At 40.6% G+C, this 20,965-nt stretch overlaps 1 protein-coding gene across 1 annotated transcript in view; it reads right to left on the reverse strand.

Annotated features, from left to right (window-relative positions):
- Positions 1-20,965, reverse strand: part of JMJD1C (jumonji domain containing 1C) — a 159,313-nt gene that overhangs the window by 19,675 nt on the left and 118,673 nt on the right. Inside the window, 11 exon segments of the mRNA XM_033065496.1 lie at positions 599-813; positions 2,467-2,668; positions 5,256-7,453; positions 7,769-7,941; positions 10,985-11,571; positions 11,574-11,639; positions 11,642-12,646; positions 12,734-12,920; positions 13,037-13,180; positions 14,419-14,543; positions 19,216-19,321. Of these exon segments, the coding sequence (XP_032921387.1) occupies positions 599-813; positions 2,467-2,668; positions 5,256-7,453; positions 7,769-7,941; positions 10,985-11,571; positions 11,574-11,639; positions 11,642-12,646; positions 12,734-12,920; positions 13,037-13,180; positions 14,419-14,543; positions 19,216-19,321 (5,008 nt within the window).

Here is a 20,965-nt window from a genome sequence, read left to right on the forward strand (position 1 = left end):
ACATGTTTGATCTAAAGGGCAGCCAAGCCAGTGAGCTGGACATCTGAAGCTGAACGGACGGGAGGCAGGTAACTGTTCAGAGACCTGGCAGTTTGTGTTTTCTGCTCCACTTCCTCCTCATACAGCCTGGAACTAGTAGAGCCACCAGTCTGTGCCCATCTGCTGTGGGCCAGAAGGATGGACGGTGGCTCTGGTGGGGAGGAGGTGACAGTGTTAGCACATGCTCTGCGGGGCCGACACTGCTCCAGTCCTCTCCTGCGTTTTGGGAACGAGACACATCAGAAACACACCATTTGTTGGCAGCAGTCAGTACCTGGCTCGCCACAGGCCTTGGCTGGGAGCTGGCTGTTCTGGCTGGAGAGCTGGAGGCCAAGCTGGGAATGGAGGCTACTCCAAATCCAACAGGAGCCTGGCCTCAGACCAGCACAGCCACCAGCACAGGAAGGGGATCAGGCTGAGGAAGGAACCCTTCCCAGCATGTCCTCACACCAAACAGCCTAGAAAAACCCAACAGCCAGGGGAAGAGAGCTATGCAAAAGGAAGCAATGGCCATCCAAGAAAAAGTGAAGAACACCTGAGAGCACTGAAGAGTCCTTACCATCTTTTTTCACCCAGGACATGGCTGTTTTCTCAGACGTTACCAACTGACAAAATTTATCCCCAATGATATCCAGAATGTATTTAGAAGTTTCTAGGTCCAGTTCATCATCTTCATAGTTTTCATGTGTCCATAAACTCAGTGCTTCATCATCATATTGATCAGGAGAGGAGAAACCATCTATCCTGACCACTCCATTCTTACTAAAAGACAACCTAAAAATGAAAACATAGTTTGACTGCATGTACCATTATACTCTGTGATTTCCAATTTATTGCTACTTTACCATGCTGCTTAGATCTTACAACACTGAAGTTTTCTTTTCACCTTATCAACCTACATCCTTTTCTAATTTTAAAATAAATCCTACTGATGAAAATAGTTTTAAAATTATCAATAAGGAAGCATGAAAATTAAAACAAACCTTTCAGGAACCTTTTTTGCATCCCATTCACTCATCATTATCTCTCTCTAGCCTTTATTACTCCTTTAAAATTGTAGAAAGAAATTTTTTTTTTTTTTTTTTTTATTCTGGTCAAAGTTTGGTTCCACCTCCTTCGGAGTTTTCAATTTTTGGAATATCTGTGACAGCAGTCACTCACCCTGACTTATATTTCATAAATTTCTGTATCATACTGCTCTCATACTGAGAAAACAAAACTTTTCTAGGCCAAACAAATCACCAGTAGAAGCTAATGTTTTGTATCCACTAAACTCTGACCTGTAAAAAGCTTTTCTGTTACCCTACCCAGGGCCGATCCACTACCCTGGCTACACTTAGCCTATTTTTTACTGGCAACAATTAATCATTCCATCTTATCCAGAACAGGATAAGTCATTATACAGATATAACAGTTAAGGACTTTATGCCAGCGAAACAGTCCTGAAGTACCAAAAATAACACTAAGATATGCATTCAAATGAACAAGACTAATTTATCAACTTCCAGCTTTCAAAACAGTAACAATTTCCAAAAAAAGTGTAAATAAACTTTTGCAATTCAAGCCCTACTATCTATACACAATGAAAATAATTAATCTGCTGGAAAATTTACCACAATATAATAAAAATATTCAAGTTTTTTAATTCCATACTGTTTTTTTTTTTGTAATGTTGGCAAACCTTTAAGTTTTCTCCTTTATACAGGGGGAAGAAAACCAACTAAAATTCCAACTCTGCCAAATATGGAAGCAAATATTCTTACAGAGAAGGTATTCAGAGTCCAGCCTTGAAATGATTCCTATAGATCTACCAAGTCCTTTAACTGAAGATTCATTATAAAAAATTAATCCCCATTTAGGAAGCAGTTTCTTGTCGATAACAAGTTTGATTAATACTGACAGCATGATCCACACATAAATTGAAGCTGTTTTACCCTTTCTTGGCACTTCCTGCACCCCAGGAAATTTTTTCCCTTTGAGTTTTCCTTGATGGGCCATTAATTGCAAAAAAGGAGGTCACAACTCCTCTCTTGTCCTCAGAAAACTCCCAGAAAACCCTGAGCAACATTCCCACCATATACTGGCAGAAGTGCAACTCTGCAGTTGTATGACTTGTCCTGAAAAATGGAAGCTTGCCTTTTGAAAATCCCACTTCAAATGTCAGACACCTGTTTAATGGTGATGAATAGTATTTTCTACTTGCCTAGGGTACACCAGGCAGATGTTCTGATGTTTTTGCTATAAAGCTTTAAACAGCAATGAAGTCAATCCACAAAAGAAATGCAAATGTAAATACTGTTAAAATAGATGCTGTCTTTTATTGGGTGGACTGAGCCAGAAAAATCAGACATGCTTTCAGGTATGCCAGTCCTTTGTCAATTTTTAAAAGCTGAAGCACCACATTACCAGGAAACTAGGCATACTTACCGCCTAAAGTAGTAAAATCTACAAAATACTGGTGAATGAGCTGGTTCTTCTCCTTTCTTACTTCTTATTAACCTACATTCTCTGCATTTTTGCAAATTTGGTCCTATTTCAGAACAAGAATCATCCTGCAAAAAGGACTCTCCCGTTTGCTTCAGCTTCTTTACTTTGCGCCAATCTTTTAACACTGAGCGAGGTATACCAGCTGCAAAAATAAGTAGAGTTTCAGGTGAGGTACCAGTACTCCTTTCTCACAGAATACAGTCAAGATAGTCAGCAGTCAACACTTTTTTTTCTGGACATTTGTTACCTGCATAACATTTTTTATTTCCACTTGCCTGCCTGTCAGCACCAAAGTTAAAAAAGGGACCAATTAAATTTACACAGGCAGGAGCACTGTTAAGTAACTGCTAAGCTGCCAAAACACCACATTTCCCCTTACATCAAGAGTATCATTCATCAGACATTCTACTAAAACCATCATCAGAATCTCATTCTGAGAAAAAAAGCAAAGACTTACAATACTGCAAGAAAGTTAGGCTTGAACCCTGTTTCGAGTGAAGGTGTAGGCAAAAAAGGTCACAGTTTAATGAATAAAAGCAGAGCTTTTAAAAACCAACCTAAAACCAAATTCCAACTCCTTCAAAGCTGTAACTTTAAAAAAAAGTTATAACTACAGAATAGCAGCTATATTCACAGAATCCATTTATACTCTGTCTGGTTTGTTGGCTCTGCAAGGCCAAGGAGTAATTCTATTTTGGTAATGAGCTCAGCAGATCTGACACCAAGTAACATGAGGAGCAAGTCTATTGAGTAATAAGTGCAATTTTCACATACAGGTTTTGAAACTGAACCCTGTTGTTACTTAAACAAGCTTTCATTTTAAGGAGTCATGAAAGTGGCACCACTCTTATCTGCAGACAGAGAGAATTATCTGTCACTTCATCTACCCCTACTCTTGAAAGTTCATGCCCTGTAAACAGGGATCTGACGCAGGATGATAAAAGGGTCAGGGTGCTAACTTTGGACTTGGTACCTGGGTTCAGATTGATATTTTCCCAGAGATGACTTGTACAAACTTTGCAAATGACAAAATACCTATGCCTCAGTTCTTGGTCTAGAAATCACACTCCACACTCGCCCAAGGCATGACAGTAACTGTATTAAAACTTAAAAAGGCCCAAGTACCGGTTTATTAGTCCAAAACAATGTTTTCTGGCTCGGAAGCAGAGATTCTGAGCATTATCTGGGAGCTGATAGATTTCAAGGTCTGTAGGTAATAGGCACTTGGAAGCCCCCCAACACTGGCAGAGCTGTGAAATGCCTTGCTTTGCAGGAGGGAGCTTCCCAGCCTGGAGCTCTGAGGGCTCTGGCTAGCACACGAGTTCCCAGGGGGCTTTCCAAATCAGCATCAAGACAAAGCACTTTCCAACCCTGGCAGAATCCACATACTACCCATGCCACAGAACTGCCACTGAGCCCCAGACCCTGAAGCAGAGTTAGTCACCTTCAGCCACCTACAGAGAACCTAAGCAGCTGTTCCAAGGGAACACCATCTTCCCTGAAAGTTCCTCAAGGTTGACTATGATTTTGTCTAAAACTCTGTGGAAAGTTCTTTTTGAAAGAAAAATCTCTGACTAGCTTCTCTTGCAGGCATTTACCACAAAAAAATCTTCTGCAACAACAGAAAGGTCATAAACACTTAACATATTAAATGTATGTATTTACAGTTTCCTTTAAGAAGGGAAGCTGAAGAAGATTTACAGGCATGTTAGCCTTGATACTCCCTTTATTTGGGACAGAAAGAAAAAGTAATACTATTACCACTGGACCAAATATCCAGAATACTTCAGACAGACTACGACACTTTCAGCACCCAGTACAATTCAGGGATCACTGTTAGATACCAGAAGAATAACTTTATACACCAGACAGTGAAAAGCCACAGAATGCAATTACAGGAATTATTGCTCATTTTCTTGCTACCTGTACTTAAAATGTTGTACAAGAAGTAATTTAATGGTAGATTCTCTAATACTTAACCAGCCCAAAGAAAAGGAAGAATAAATTGGGATGAAAAATAAGGCAAGTTTTTAAATAAAATCCCTTATGTTGGCAAACCAGTTTCTCTTTTCAGATTAATCTAGTTACAGTCTGCTACACATTACAGTATTACATTTAAATGGAGATTTGTATTTCCCTAAATTTTTTATTCCTTAAACAAGAGGGATGTTAACACCATGTACTACACATGCTAGTTAGGAGTGTGAAATTATTCTCCCTTAAACCTTCCATTAACCAAATTTGGTTCAATTAACCAAATCACAAGTGAGTGGAATCAGGGTCTCAAGGAACTGCCTCTGGCTTTCTGATCAAAGGATGAATTAGAGTTCAACAACAGAGAATCTTCCCCTCCAGCAGTGCTCTAAAATTAAATGCATTAGATCTTAAAATAAAATAAAACAAATATATGTGTGTGTATGTATAGATCTCAATACAAGTGGTCCAACTATATGCACCAGCCTGCTCAATTCTGATGGACAGCATAAACAAGATGGTTTATGGCTTATTTTTAGGCTAAGAACCAGTTTGTTAACACATATACAGAACGCTCTACTTCTTACACCAGGATATTTCGAAAGACCTCAAGACAGGTAAATCTGGAGCTACTCATTTACACAGGCACGTTTTTTAGCTCTTTTCCCAGCTACTGTGCATGACAAACCCTCCAGGATTAACAGTGTTGGACTTCACACGCTTCTGTGCCTTCCAAATCAGATTAATATACTCACTGCTGTTACTGCCGCTCTGCAACTTCAGCTTGCTTTTTTCTTTGGCGCTTCTGCTAAGAACACCATTTGGTCTCACATCTTCCTCGGCATCACCCTTTTTTTTCTGCAAATCATTTTGTTTCTTTTTGTAAGTTGGCTTGGGCTGCCGTTTAGTCCTTTGCTCTGACTTGCTCTCGCTTTCATCAGAGTCACCACTTTCAGAGCCAGAGTCATAAGTTCGTTTTCCTTTTCTCCTTGGTTGCTTATCTTCCTTCACAAACTTATCTGCCAAGATTTTGCTATCTATGTTATTTTGCAAATCATTAGACGTAGAAGCTATTAAATTGACAGTACACGGCTTAATAATTTCTGAAACACTGTTCCCTGAATTCTCTTTTTTATTAGTGTTTTTATCTTCCTCTGAATGCCTTGTTAGCCAAGCCTTTTTCAGTTTAGTATGGTAGTTTGGCTGACTTGTCTGGGAGGTTTGCCCACTGCCTACAGAGTTCGCTTTGTTTATTGTATTACAGACGATAGCACTGTCTAGGGAGAGAGAGGTTGAGAATGTCTGATTTTTTACAGAGTTGGACTCTGTCTCAGTGGTGTTACTACTTTTAAACTGAGCTGCAGCCAGCGCTGCCTTGTGCTTTTTCAAATGGACAAAGTCAGTAGAGGTGGAGAATCCCAAGCTGGGCTGAGCAGTGCTGCCAGCAGCGGATGTAACTGGAGCTGGAGTGCTGACCTTGCACTCCTGGGGCTGTGCCACTGCCTGGCCGGCTGCTCTTGGGGCCGTGCACTCCAGCACTGGGCACGACGTCGCACTTGAGACGGAGTAAGTCACTTCAGAGCCCCCCTGGCTCGACATGCTGGTCATCATTGCCGCTGATGCAGTGACATCCGTTTTGGTGTTACAGATGATAGTTGTGGTAGGCGTGACGGCACGAGGAATGCTGCCTTGCGAAACAGCTGCAAATCTCTTTTCGTACTGTGTGCGAGAACCGTCTGAGTTCATATTTGGCAGGATGACTCTTCCAGTCTCCCTGGCTTCCACCATTTTCAGGCAATCTGTTAGATTTGTCACAGCTGAAGATCTCTCACTAACTCGATCTTTCGAAGCAGTCTGCATTACTGGTACATTCTCGTATTTTGTGCTAGAAGGAGGACGCACAATAACAGATGCTGTAGCAGACTGTGACTTTCCACTCATTCTTTCACTGTGCCAATCCACTTTTTCATTATTCGGGGCATTATTAGACTTCCACATTTCTGATAAATTCTGTTCAGAAGTGCCCTTGTAACCAGGTTGGGCTTCCTTGGGCTCAGGTACTAAAGTTGGCGGTTTCTGCAACTCCTGTATTTTGCCACCACCAGCATTAACGGGTTGAACAGGGGTTAGAGTTGGAGGTGAAAGGCTGCTATAGCTGCTCTCCTTCTTCTCCACGTTCTGGTGCACAGGAGGGTGAAACACAGGGGCCCTATGCAAGGCAGGCATACTCCGAAGTGTATTTGAAGATGAGACTGACAACTGAGTAGGGCTCCTGCTGTCACTTCTGAAAGAATTCACAGAGTGAGACTGCACTGACTGTGAAAGTTGCTCAGGAATCTTGCTTGTAGAACCTTCGCTCTCTGGTTGGTGCTTAATTAAAGGTGGCGGTTTTGAAAGGGAGGAAATGTAGGATGGGATAGCCTGGGGACTAGCTGCTGTTGAAGGACAATTAGTTTGCTTATCAACATATACACCAGAAGCTTCCTTTGATGGGTATGATCTCGGTGGTTCATTTACTACACTGTTAGACAAGGTAGTGAAATAATTACTCTGTGGCAAACTCTGTGGAACTGAATGCTTAATTTTATACAGTTCTGACACAGAGCGTTCAGCATCTTTGTCGTATTTCACTGAATGGCTTTTGGGACTTGAAGACAAGGACGTTACCCTGGAGTAGTTCTCTCTCTCTCCATCCAGTGCCTTTATTTTAGCTGTAAACGGAGCAACTTCAATGCTTTCTTGGAGTATCCGCCTGTGTTCTTCTTTGTATTTGCTCAGTCGCTCCCCAGTCTCCTGTGGTGGCCTTGGCAGCTGGTTCAACATTGGATCTGCATAATGTCTGTGCATATGGCCCTCCTTTGCTGTCTGTGTTCTGCTCTGCTCCAGCTCACTCTTCACCGGCGCAGTGGTAACAGAGCGCAGAGGTTCAATGAAAGCTTTCCTCTCCAGTTCTCTGTTTGAAGAAAGGTTAAGCAAACACAGGTTAGGCTCAATGTAGTACAATGTGCCAGATGGAAGACCTTTCTTCCCATGCCCTGAACAAAGTTATCTATTAACACAAACTAAACTTCCCTCTGTATTAGGTACAATTTTTAGAAGTCTTCAAATGACTCATGAACTCAAGTACCATACCAAGTCAACAAGGTAACACAATGACAAGCCTGTGTTCCCCACAGGCATCCATGTCTACAAAAACTAAAAGGAAGCTAAAAGGCAACATCACTTGCTGAAATCTACCCTCACACACAAAGTTCAACAATAAACTTACTCTTTGCGATGCTCTACAATGCTTTTGGACAAAGGTGGGCTGGAATGCGTTGTCAGTTTGAGAGGCCGAAGAGGATCTGCGCTGGATGGTCGCACAGGAATGTGACTCCGTAAACCAAGGCTGTCTGCCGAGGTCACTGGGGTGGGCTGGTGTAGCCAGGGACTGGGAGTGTTCTGTTGACACCAACCAAAACAAATAAAATCAGACTTCAAAATAATCATGGGACCACAAGGTAACTCTACCACATCCTACCAAGATCAAAGTGAAGTATGTATTTCAGTATCAAATCATAATAGCAAATAAATTTAACATTAAGTCACTTTTTTGGACTAACTAAAACACTACTGTACTTCCCCTGGACTTCCAGCATACAAAACAGTTAATGTATTTCAGAAGAATACTTAGAATCATTTACTCAGCATCAGCAGTACATTCTAGAACAGCACCTCAAGTTCATCAAAAGTCACAAACCAATGACTACCTGACAACACTCAAATTCAGTTGCTAGTAAAAAGACCATTACCTCTTCAAAGAATTGCAAGAAGTATTTCTTTAAAAACACAAATATGGTTTTACATTTCTGGAAGCCGATGTATCTCCAGCCTTATGACAACTCTCAAAAAAGGGATGTAAGTATCTCTCCTGGATTGCTCTTCTCCAGCCCCAACCAAATAATTAAATATGATAATCCTAATTAATCTGTTTTATTTAGTCAGGCATTTTTATTTGGCTTGATCATCATCACACTATTAAAACCTTAAATGCACACACTTGCCATACTGTTCAGCATGACAAACACACAGCCCAGTTCTATGCTGTGTACCTAAACACTCCAAAGGTGGGTGTCCTCATTTAGACACACTGGTAAATCTTCATCTATGAAACTACTGCTTAATCCACTGCTTTGTTAAATTTCTGTTTTCTTATCTTTACTGAAACTTGTGTAACACCCTGCAGAAAAGGCCACGAGCAGCTCGGGTTCTCCTCTTGCCCTATCTCTTGCCTCTGCTTAGGACCTGCTTACAAGAAGTGCACACAGCAGAATGGAAAAGCAGGACACATGTTCAGTGGGGATCATGTGCTGGGAACAAACCAGGAAGGGACTGGGGACAACACCGAGCTTTTGTGTGCACCCCAAAGCCTCGTGATGCTTTCCATCCCTACCTTCTTCCCCTCCCTACACTCCTCACCAGTCCATACCTATGCTTCTCCCCAGACTTGGCAACCCCAGCTGGGAACTGTTGCAGCAGAAGGGGAGCAAAGAGCTCTCATGACACATGCACACAGCACAGAATAGATCTGCAGGTGCTACTACTTTGAAATTATGATTTCTGTGTCTTTGAATATTTAAAGCAGTTACTTGGGTTTGTGCTCACAGTTTTAGTGCATACGTTTCCTAGGCCAGGAGTTCCCACGCTGTGGTGAGTTCCCACGAACAGCTTGTAAGCTGTATAAAGTATTATGCAAAGAAGGCCCGTCACCTTCTCCAGAGAGGACATGGGGAACATCTGCCTGAGCACCAAGCATTGCTCAAACAGCTTCATGACTCCACCTGCAATCATCTACTGTCAAGCCCAAATATGGGAGCTGCTACAGCCACCCAAGGACAGTAGGAAAAGGCGGACTGGGGGTACGCTTCCTTCAGCTCAGAGACATGGCTCAGCCCTGAGCCAAGGGTGGATGCTGCTGCTGCTGCTGCTCTTACAGCTGACACACAGATCCCTTTCTGTGATTGTGGCATCCATGCAAACCGACCTTGGAAACGCCCATTCCGGGTTTCTAAGATCTATTTAAAAAAGGCCTCCAGTGCAAGACAGAAGACAAGTCACCACAAGACAATTGCCACATATCAACATAATTAAAACGTTACGTGCCTCAGTATGCAGGGCTGCATTCTTCAGGCAAAGTGAAAACAACGTCTATTACGAGTTTTTTTTAAATGGATTTCTCTATGGGGTGGAGCAGGCAGCAACACGAAAAGAAAAATCCACCTATCTTTTTCTCTTAGGCTTTTCTTCACTGCCACATTTTGATTTTATCACATTTTAGATCAAACTCATTTCATATTACAAGGCCAACTCAAACCAACTGTTTTGGGAAAGACTTAGCCACAATGGTTTGGTTTTTCTAAGAATCAATCTGGGGAGGGACAGCCTTCCCCATGGTGAAAAAAAAAAAGAAAAATCCTTCTTACCATTCAGAACGCCAAGCTTTGACACAAAGGCTTACAATTTGGCAGAAGGACCACTGTAAGTGACATGCCTTTTGTGGGCCCTGCGAAAATCTGCCCAAATTAGGCCAAGTTGAAAACCTCTAAAGATCATTATGCACATGTGCTCAGTGGTGGTTTAATTGAAGTTGGCACTAAAGCTCTCCAAAGTTTCTGTCTGCACTACATACACTTCATCTTACACTATTCCTCTGAGGTGACTGCAATGAGCATGCCATATCCCAAGCCTTCAGGAGCTAAGAAAACTTTTCCTGTAATTGCCACATCTGCCTGTCAAACCCCACCACTGCACTGGGCAGTAGGCTGAAAACACAAGCCATTTCTTCTGAGACATCAGTGGTTACACTCAGCAAACAGACAGAGGAATCACCATGACTTGAATACAGAGGAGCAGAAAGCAGATGGGAGGGCAGAGATGACTATCAACAGAAACAGAAGAGGAGAAATGACACGCCAAGAAAGGGTAGACAAATAGGTATAAAGACAAGAGAAATGGGTGTAGAGTGTGCATGAAACATTTAAAAATGCAAGAGCATTTCTCTTCAGAACTTCCCACTAGATTTAATATTCCTTCCTTCTCTTTCATCATACTGAGTGAGCACGCACCAAATTTCACTATGAAGACGACTGTCCCGCCTCTCCTAATATTTCACTTTACACAGCTCGAGGTAGCAAATATCTACCCTGTGAACCTGAGTTCCCAAACAAGCTGGCTGACCTCACTTTTAGTCCTAAATTAAAATCAAACAATTCATCTTTCTTCAGAATTCTTAGAAATCAAGGTCTGGAAAAAACTCCCTATACACATCCACCACGAGACAGTGGTAACTACTTTAGTTCCATTCCTAGTTCTGTGTGTGCTCAAAAAACCCCACCATCACAATATGCTCAGAGTGACACAAACTATCACATCTGTACCTAGAAAATCACTGCTGGGAAACACCAGGCCCAGATAAATACACCATTAAGAAAGGATCTTAACTTACCCTTCTCAAGGAAGCCTCCGCATTAACAGGAGTTTCTGGGTGGACCCATTTGGAGGAGGGCAGACCGAGTCCTGAGTAAGCATGTGTTCCATTTGGATACTGCCAAATAATTGGATAAAGCCCTAGCTGATTATAGGAAGCAGAAGGATGAGCTTGTCCGAGAAGATGTGGAGACTGGTGTTGTAACATCTGTTGCTGCTGCTGGTGTGCTAATGCCAAATGGCTTAAGCTGCTAGCATGAGCAGTCTCTAGTCGCGGGTGGGCACCCAGCAAGGAGGCAGCAGGCACTCCGGGCAACACTGTGGGAAGTAGATGAGGGTGATGAACAGAATGGTGAGATGCACTACTAAGGGGGTGAGTGTTAATAGCGGACAAGGGAGCCTGAGCTGAAGACCCAGCGAGCAGATGGGATGAACCAGTTAATGCAGGATGATGTGCATTTGGATTTAAACAGGTTCGGTGGGATGAGGAATGCAGAGGATAATTATGCTGATGCAAGTAAGGTGTAATGTGATTAGTTCCTGTTTCTTGTCCAATCAGAGTGGGGTCCCTGTATACTGTGAAATGTTCATTCTTGTCAATGATAGAGGACTCTTAGTGGCTTCTAGAGCACTAACTCTAGCTGGAACTGGATGAAAACTAGACCTAGGCAATCATGATCAGTTTTATTGGCTGACCTTGTTAATCCAGTAGCATGGCTGCTTTGGGAACTAACCTTTGACTTCACAGTATCAGAAGACTGGGTGAATTTAGGCTTAACATCAGGTGACTTTGTTTTAGGATGATCAACTGAAGCACTAGATTTTGACTTCACAGAATCGGGGACTGGACTTTGTTTACGCAGTTTACTTTCTTCTGCTACAGAAGCTACATTTAACGAAGACATAAATGAGCCATACTGTACTTTTTCAGAGTTTAAGTGTTCATTTACTGGTAATGTTTTTACAACCCCAGGTTGTATCAAATCCGTTTTACCAACACTGCTAATCCAACTTTCATCAGGTTCCTGTTTTCTTGCTTCAAGGAAATTTGCATTTGCAAATTGCTGCTTTAAATCACTGCTGTGAGATTCTATTTTCTGAACTGCTTGCAAACCAAAGGTACTTGCAGCATTATCCTGATTCTCCTTTTCAGAACTGTTTTTATTAGTTACATCAACAACACACTTAGGAGTAGGAGGTCTGGGTAAAAACTGCTCATTTTTTAACTCCACAGTATGATGCTTTTCTGCATTACTCTCTTGAACAGGTGGATCCTTGACATTCTGCTCATAAAGTGTTGGCTGCTCCGCTGCATGGAGGGAAGATTTTTCCTGATGATCCAAGACTGATGACTTCAGTCTTTCTGTCTCTTCATGGTTTTTATCCTGCTGTAATTCATCCCATGGAGACTGTCTATCTGTTAGTGTCTGTTCCGCTCCCTCAGTAGTTTGGGATTTTCCTTCTCCATTTATCTTTGAAGAGTTCTTGCTTTTTAACTCGTTTTCTGAATTTTGCTCCGAGGATGAATCTGTTAATCTTTTATTTGAAATCTCCGAGTCACTGCTCTCAGAATAATCTGAGATATTGTCTGTCCGCAGTTTCTTCAAATTTATTTTTTTTTCATCCTCTTCAGGTTTTCTTCTTTTATTAAGAAAGTGTTTATTTTTAGTTTTAGGACTTTCTGCAAAAGATAAAAACACATCTATCAGATTTTCAGTCTAATACAGTTTTAGGAAGCTCTCCCTCCCTCTTCCTCAACCACTTTTACCTCCTCGACTTATATAATCGTATCTTTCATCTTTCATCTTCTCTTCATCAGGCATGCTGCTATCAGAGCCTTTCCTCTTATTTGGCCGAGTATTCCTCTGTTGCTGGTGAGAATTCTGTCTTGGCGCTGCAGTTTGGGAATTCATTGCTGGTCTGGGACTATTTGCTTGTGCACGTGTATAATGACCCTAAAAATAATTGTTATTAATGGACTTAAATGCAATGTTAATTAGTGTCTTTAAACATGCATTTTTCACATTTGCAATATATAAAAATACTGAGGTAAAAAGATAAATGTATCTACATGAACTGTGTTGCTGCTCTGGTTGGAACGAGACCGTCGGCGTGAAGTGATGCCAATATTTTCACCTTTCAACAAAGAGTGAACAACATCATCTAGAAAGGTCATCTGAACCATAGAAGGATCAACATTCTGAGGTTCTAACACCTGGTTAATGTAAAAAAACAAAAAAAAGAGAAAAAATAACAATCCACAGATGTTCAGACAATGCCTAATCTGTATTTTCTGTACCAGTGTTCACCAGTCTATTTTGTGTGCCAAAGACTAATCAGAGAAAAGCTTGCTTAATCCTGACAAGTAGAACTGACATATGACACAACAAATGCTGGGAACAATGTCACACCAAATCAAATGTGTCTTACATGTCATTGTAAAAATAATTTTATTTTAAAAGCAAAAAGTACCCCACCACCTATTCCTTTCCCCTTCACTGATCTGAAAATTTGAGACTTAACAAGCTATTAGAATAACCCCTAAGTAGTAATATAATACACAAATATTTTACAAAATTAATTTAATACACTATAAATTATATTGCAGAAGCACATTAAAGTCCTGCTTTCAACAGAAGCAAAACTGTTAGGAGAACCTAAATGACTGGAAAGAAGAACTCTAGAACTGTTGAGCGATACTAAGTGAGAAATACTTCATAAAGTAGGAAATGTTAATCAAATCTTCAAAGGATATGGTACAAAGTGAAAAAAGTAACATTTGGGGAATATTAATTTGAGCAAATTAAGGGAAAGAATTTATCTGATTAATAGACTAGTCTTAAATTTTTATTGCCACACATAGTTTTGTCAGTCATTTCAAGGCAGATGGTTCATTCACTGTATTACTTTTGAGTCATTACTCTCCTGAAATAGAATTCATTACTGTCATTAAAAATACCAGTATTAAATATTTTTGTAACATCAAATTCTGAAATAAAACTAAAATCCACCACAGCAAATGTAAATTAGGGCTGCAGTAAATGCTTAATTCAATAAATTGCAGAAAGTGACTATTTCAATTGCTTAGGAAAAGTAACCATTACTGCAGTGCTGAAAGATTTCATTCTTGTGAAAATAAATTTTCAACAGAGCAGACAGGGAAAACCAGTTCTTCAAACTGGATTGCTTCACTTCAAAGACTTCACTAGTAAATAGCAACAGTAGAACAAACTGCAGGACTGGTATTAATCATATCACTGCACAAATGCTTAGCTCCAGGAGGATTTAACTGATAGTCCAACACAGTTGTGCTGTGTTTCAGTGCAGTGATACCCTCAGCTTGCTGGAATTGAACCATCTTCGTGTGTTTCTGAGTGCTACCAACAAAAAATAGAACCTCCCAAGGCATAGTTTACTTGCAGCTTGTTTTCTGAGTATCATCCACCAACTCACCTGGTCATTCATAACCACCATAGTGCGGGTGAAGAGATCATGGTGAGTGATGATGCCAGTGAACCACTGGGTGGCAGAATCCTGTCTGTACACTCTCACCCTATAACCATTTAAGGAGTACGGACCTTTGGAAGGGGAAGAAATAAAAAAGCCATTGAGGAATGCAGGAAAAAAAAAGCATACATGTGTTTTCCTACTCTTTTTTTAGGCTTCACACCAAATTTATAGTGCACATGGCATGGACAGCTAACCACAGATTCAGGAAGACATTTTGAAATGCAAATGGTCTATATAGGTATGCTTTAAGGTTAATTCTGCTAATATTTTCAACATACTATTTTCTTATCTAACTAAATCTTTCTACAACCATGACGACATATGATGGGAAAATTCCTGCCTACAAACAGCAACCACAGAAAAGTAATCTGAAAGGCTAGAAAGTGGCAGCAGTAGGTTATACAAAAGCCATTTAATAGGCTAGTCACATGCCCAGCTGCTTTGCTGGCTAAAAGATTTATGTCTTGGTGGTTAGGCTCTGCATCTGCCAAGTCTTTCCCATAAGTGACCACAGAGTTTCTCTCCATTACAACAAGCAGAAAGGCAGTGGAATGATCCCATGACTGCTATGCCACACAGAACATTCAAGCACACACACACTATGAAGACTTCAGCTCCTGTTTTCAGACATACCAAATCAAAATAAACCTCATGTTTTGCAAAGCTCAGTTTAATTCACCCCCAAAAGCCCATGAGGATGGGGAGTTATTAGGATACAGTACTTATTTTACTGTTTGTTTCAAGACACAGAAATCAAGACTTAACAGTCTCATTCATATTCAGTGTCTCACTTGATCACTGGAACTCTTAAGTTTCATTGCACTTGGTGTTTATATAGCTTTTTGTATGACCAAGCAACACTGGTACCAAGTTCAGTTCCACCTGTGTGGGTTTCGCTACTTCCACAATCAAACCCCAAGTCCTAGTAAGGCAAATAGGAAGGGAGGAAAACCAGCCAGTGGCAACCTATAACAGCCTAACTTAAGTGATTTAAGACTGCTCAGTTGCTCAACCACACAGGCAGAGCCAGAATTCCCCCGTCTTTCCTAAAGATCAGTTTTTCCAAGCCCTGCCCAGTACATTAAGCAAGCTCAAACAGCTGCAGCCAACAGGCCAGGGACCTCACAGGTGACAGCTTTCTCTAGTAAAAAAATACCCAGGATCACACAACTGGGTCTATTATACCCTCTGCACATGACACTGTGCTACTGCAAGCACTATTTTAATGTCAACATTTGAGAGCTCAAGAGAAGTGCAAAAGCAGTAATTATTTAGTAATTTCCAAGTGGTCTCTTGAAATACTTTTGCGTATGACTATCTCATTTTTAAAACCAACTGGGAAGAAAAACACCACACCATCACAGCCTTCTTACCCTCATCCACATCATGGCACAACTGAAACCCCGAGACCTTCTGAACCCTCTGAGCCACCAGCCTTAATTCATGCCTGGAGTATTCCAGTAGCATAGACAAGGGCCAGAAATGTGCCAGCACAGGCACTGCCAATAGCAGGTATGTATGGGCAGAAAAAGAGGAAGAATCTACAAGCTTGTGTCTCATATTTCTGGTCTTGGACCAGACAGAGTTCCCATGTGGACACATTTCCAGATGGCTCCTCTCCAACCCTTACTCCACATGACCTGCAGAACGCCTCCAGCTCAGCTCCCACACTTCTAACTGCCTGACCCATCCACATTCTCCACATCTTGAACTTGTTTTTTTAATGGCAGTCCCAAAGCTCTGCCTTATTCAGACAGTCTCAGTAAAATTCTGCCTGTGTCTCTTTGTGCAGATTTGCCATTCCTACTTTCCTATCAATGCTCCTCCTCTCTTGCATTCCACTAACTCCACAATGATTTTCAGTCTCTTGCATAAGCATAACCAGCATCTCCCCAGCTACTTGTCTCATTTTAGCATTACTATGACTCCAGACCACTAGCTTTTAAATCCTTTCCTCCAGTTTTCTCAGCATATAAGTTCCATCCTTCTTTCTCCAACAGCTTCCAGCTTCTCCCATACTCCCCCCTTCATTGACCCAGTGCCCATTTCTTTCCTCTCACTCCTTGTTCTAATCGGTGTCTGTCCTTCATCCCAGCTGTTACCTTATTTTTAAAAGATAATTTATCTACCTTTAAAAACAGTGGGTTGGGTTTTTTTCCTTACATGATGGGGTGACGGACAAGGGAGAAAGATTAAACTGCAGTCACATGACACAGACCAGCTCAGCTCCAGCCCAGCCCAGCCCAGCCACAAGCAGCCATTACAGGAAAAGCCTGGCTTTGTCTCCAGTCCCTGGCTGAATCACGCCAGTTACACACTGCTGAACAGCCTGTGCAGTACTATGAAAAAATATGTTCAGAGCTGAAGTACACTCAGTGTTTCAAGAGGATTATTATATATGCAGCCTGAAATTGCAATGATAAAAAAAAAATCTAACTGGAAGAAAGAAATCAAATATTTTAATTGTTAAAAACCGAAGACACTTCACTATGTTCCTTGAATCATTTTTGTCCCAAAAGCTTTCAACCTGGCCAAGTTTGGGAGGAGTCTCATTTTTTATTAAACAGGGAACAAACTACTTCCCTGCCAAAGCTACAATCTCTACTGCAAAGCATGCTGCTGTGACTGCTGCCCAAAGGAAAAGTTAAACGGCCAATTTTTTTCTTAGTCTCGTTATTGTAAATAATTGGACTGGTTTTGACTAAAATTCTCTCTCCTCAAATTGGCATGGTTTTTTTCCAAATATTTGGAACCAGACTTCAAAGCTTCTGACTTTCCTCTTTCTTCAGACAAACTGTGTTTGAACTGCAAGAGTCAAAGTGAAAAATGCTAAGTTATGCTATGAAGGTCTCAGCATCACAGAAAACAGGGAAAAGGCTGGATTCTAAACAATGTTCTAGAGGATGAAGCATGAGAATGTGGTAACAACCTTAAGAGATGCATCTAGACAAGGTAGAACCAAAAACATAGCTTCAATTGCAGGGAACAAGAAAATGGTAATGGAGAAAGTGAAGCAAACCAGAGAAGAGAGGAGAAAAGGAAGCGAACGTGACTAAATTACAGCAGCTAGCACTGTCAGAGGGCTGTCTGTAAACACTGGAAGGCTCATGCCAACATTAAGTGAGTGTGACCAGGAGCAGACTGTACCCAGAGAATGTGACAGCAGTCTCTGGTGGCTGACCACCATTCCATGGGGCGGAGATGGGGGCATTGCCAAGGCCCCTGTGAGGAAGCATGTGTCTCCTCAGACACATCAGGGGAGCAAGCGATCTCAAGCGTCTCCTTAGATGAGGACAGCTAACCTTCAAGGATACAGGCATGAGATTCAATTCATTATCTATATTACTCTTCATTTGTGCACTTCTAAGCACAGAAACCTCTGTCCGAGAATTTAGATCTACAAAGAGTTTGTGTGGGTGATGGGTTGGCAGTCTCATTTAGATTTCAATCTATTTCAATACTGCTGGAGTTTTGCTCAACTATTGATTCTGTACCAGTTTACACAGAGGTTTTTACAATAGTCTTATTATTGTTACTCTAATGAAATACAATAAACAAGCTCAACTTCAGTTTCCTTTTCATACAGCCCTGATTTGATTTTGCATCACCTCTAAATCCAGTTTTGTCTGCAAATTTTATCAACAGACTATTAACTTGTATTGCATCTGATGACATCAAAAGTAAAATCTAAAATTACTAACATCAACATACCAACTTACTATCTATACAATTCCACATGTTCGTTTTTTCAGCATCCTTTTTCTGTGGCCCATAAGAATCATATCTAGTCAAGTGAGACCCTCCACAGAAGGAAAGACAGAAGTTTTTTACTCTAAGTTCAGTATTATACTTACCATATTCCTTTTGTCTTCTGATCTTGGTTTTATCAAAGAGACTAGACAGCAAGGAAGCCTCAGAGCCATCTTTAAAACATCTGATTATTTACAGCTTCCCTCCTAATCTTCATTTACAAGATGACTGCTTAAGCATTTTTGTTCTGAAACTGCTTTCCTGGGGATTTCAGCCCAGACCCACAGAGGTTGGTTTCTTCCGCCTAGTAACTCCTCTGCAGAGCTTCCTGAAACTTACTGAATATACTGCAAATGCATACAGTATTTCTACCATCAGCAAGATGGCACTGAAATAATGTCTTCAAATTCTTAGAAGTTTTCTTATAACTGGTATCTACAGTGTAAATATTGTACACAATTTTTCCTGCAACCTCCTAGCATTAGAATCAAGTTAAAAATTGTGACTGATTTGAAAGGAACTTTTCAGTCAGGGGGTGAGAGCATGGGATGGGGATCTGAAAGTATTCTTCATTTGTGACAGAACTGTGAAGAACTAGAAGCACAGACAGGTATCTCAGAAGTTATCACATGTAACAGTAACACTAACAGAGCACAGAACAGTTTTAAACATGCCAAAATGTGTGGGGATGCCATTCATACACATTTATTTTCACAATAAACTTTATAAAATATCTATATTCAGACTAATGATATCCAGCTTTTGCTGCAATCACTAAAACATCAAATAAGAACAGTCTGAAGCAAACACCAACAGCTTCTTACAGTCTTGTTTTCTTGTATTAACAAATACTTAAAAAAAAAAACCCTTCCAAATAAAAAAAATATATTCTCCATTATATCACAAATGCTATGGGATGAGTCCCACACAAGTAATGGCCTTAAACTAGCTAACACAGAATATAAATAACACATTTTCCCACATAATTACCTTGCATAAAAATCTCCTGAACCTTTTGTTCCTTTACCCAGGCTTTTACCTCCTCATGTAACTGCGGGTTATCCCTGAGAACTGGGTTTAGACTGTCTACGTCGTCCTAAAGTAGAGATTAAAAAAAGAACCATATGTTATGTTTACTTGTAACATTTTTGTTTATTTTCCCAGATGTAGTTTAAAATACAATATTAAATAGTTAGATGCTAATTTTACTGATTCCCTGCAAATCCCTGTACTATTTTTAGAAAAAACTTAAAAGTGTAACATAGTGCTAGAAGTTATTTCATGGGAACACAGTATATCAGATCCCACATGTAGCCAGACTTGTAAGCTATTAATAGGATCACACTTTCATACTGGCTTACTACAAGCTAAAAATGCCCTCTAAAGGCTTAGATGTTCACAGGTGTGCACAAAGAATTGTTTAAATAATTGCCAAATTAAAAAAAAAATCTGTTTTTTTCCCCATATCTGTAAAATGTAACACGGACTTGTTGAGCATAAACAGATATCAAACCTACAAACGTAACATATAAGCAGTATTTTAATAAAAACAAGCATTCTGAGATAAACACCAATGCTGATTTTCAAATATGTTGGCCTTTGTCAATTAAGTTGTTTCAAATAAGACATGTTTTAGTTTTTACTACAATCAGTTCTCCTGGAAAAGATGATTTTCCAGTATTTGGTAGGATATCATTTGGCAAAATAAGACACATTCAGTCGCTCTGTCCCTCTACCAAGAAAAAATTAGGCACAGAATTTGTGTATATCCTTGCAAGCATGGCTTAAGAATCACCATTTGTCTCTGGACTCCTAGAACACCTACTTCAGTATTTCAGAGCAAACTTGCTACTTCTGTCTTTGAGGCTGTGGCAGAGAAAAAAAGCCTGGTGGCTCCTCACACAGAAGATGGACTTGGAAATCTGTGAGCAGCAGCAACATTCATTTATACCAAGAGAACTTCAGATAGCTAAAATAATGAGTGCAATAATGCTTTATCAGTACTGCAGTAAAGATAAAGTAATTTCTTGCCTTGATCTCCAACAAGTTCCTTGATGTTTCACAATTTATTCTGAAGAGCTCCACCCACAGAACACAAAGATACAAGCACCACCCAGTGAACAGCTCATTGCTGCCAGGCCCTCCAGTGACACAAGCAATTTCTCTCTATTCATCTGGATGAGATTATTCCTGCTAACCCACTGATCACAGGATATCTATTTCAAATTCAAAATTCACTTCCTGACACTTGGAGATCTGCTGTGCTCCACTACGGAGAATGCATCAATCCTTTGGTTATTTGAGAAAATTACTTGCTCTATCATTATACTTTTACAAAGGATATAGCCTTGGATTGAAGAAACGGTCAAGATGACCATTTTAGCACATGTAGATTGGAACAAAGTGAAAATGAAGGAAGATCAACAGGATCTCTACCACAAGGTTCAAAATACCAACCAGATAAGTATGCTGCTGGCCTCACCAGAGGCACAAGAGGGTCATAACTAAAGTTTATTCAAGGATGACCTCTTCAAAAGCACTTTAAAAAAGAGTATTAGCTATTCTGTGCATCATATGCAAATCCATTTGTGCAATGAACCTAAATACAGAAACACCACCACCACCACCAGAAAGAGGGAATTATCTGCCAGGGGAACACAACAGGTCCTCGAACTGGAGCTGTGTGATGATCAATCATCTGTCCTCCTTCCCAAGCACTCTCCTTCACTTGCAAGAGACT

Source organism: Catharus ustulatus, chromosome 8 (assembly GCF_009819885.2).
Source record: "Catharus ustulatus isolate bCatUst1 chromosome 8, bCatUst1.pri.v2, whole genome shotgun sequence".
Taxonomy (NCBI): Eukaryota; Metazoa; Chordata; class Aves; order Passeriformes; family Turdidae; genus Catharus; species Catharus ustulatus.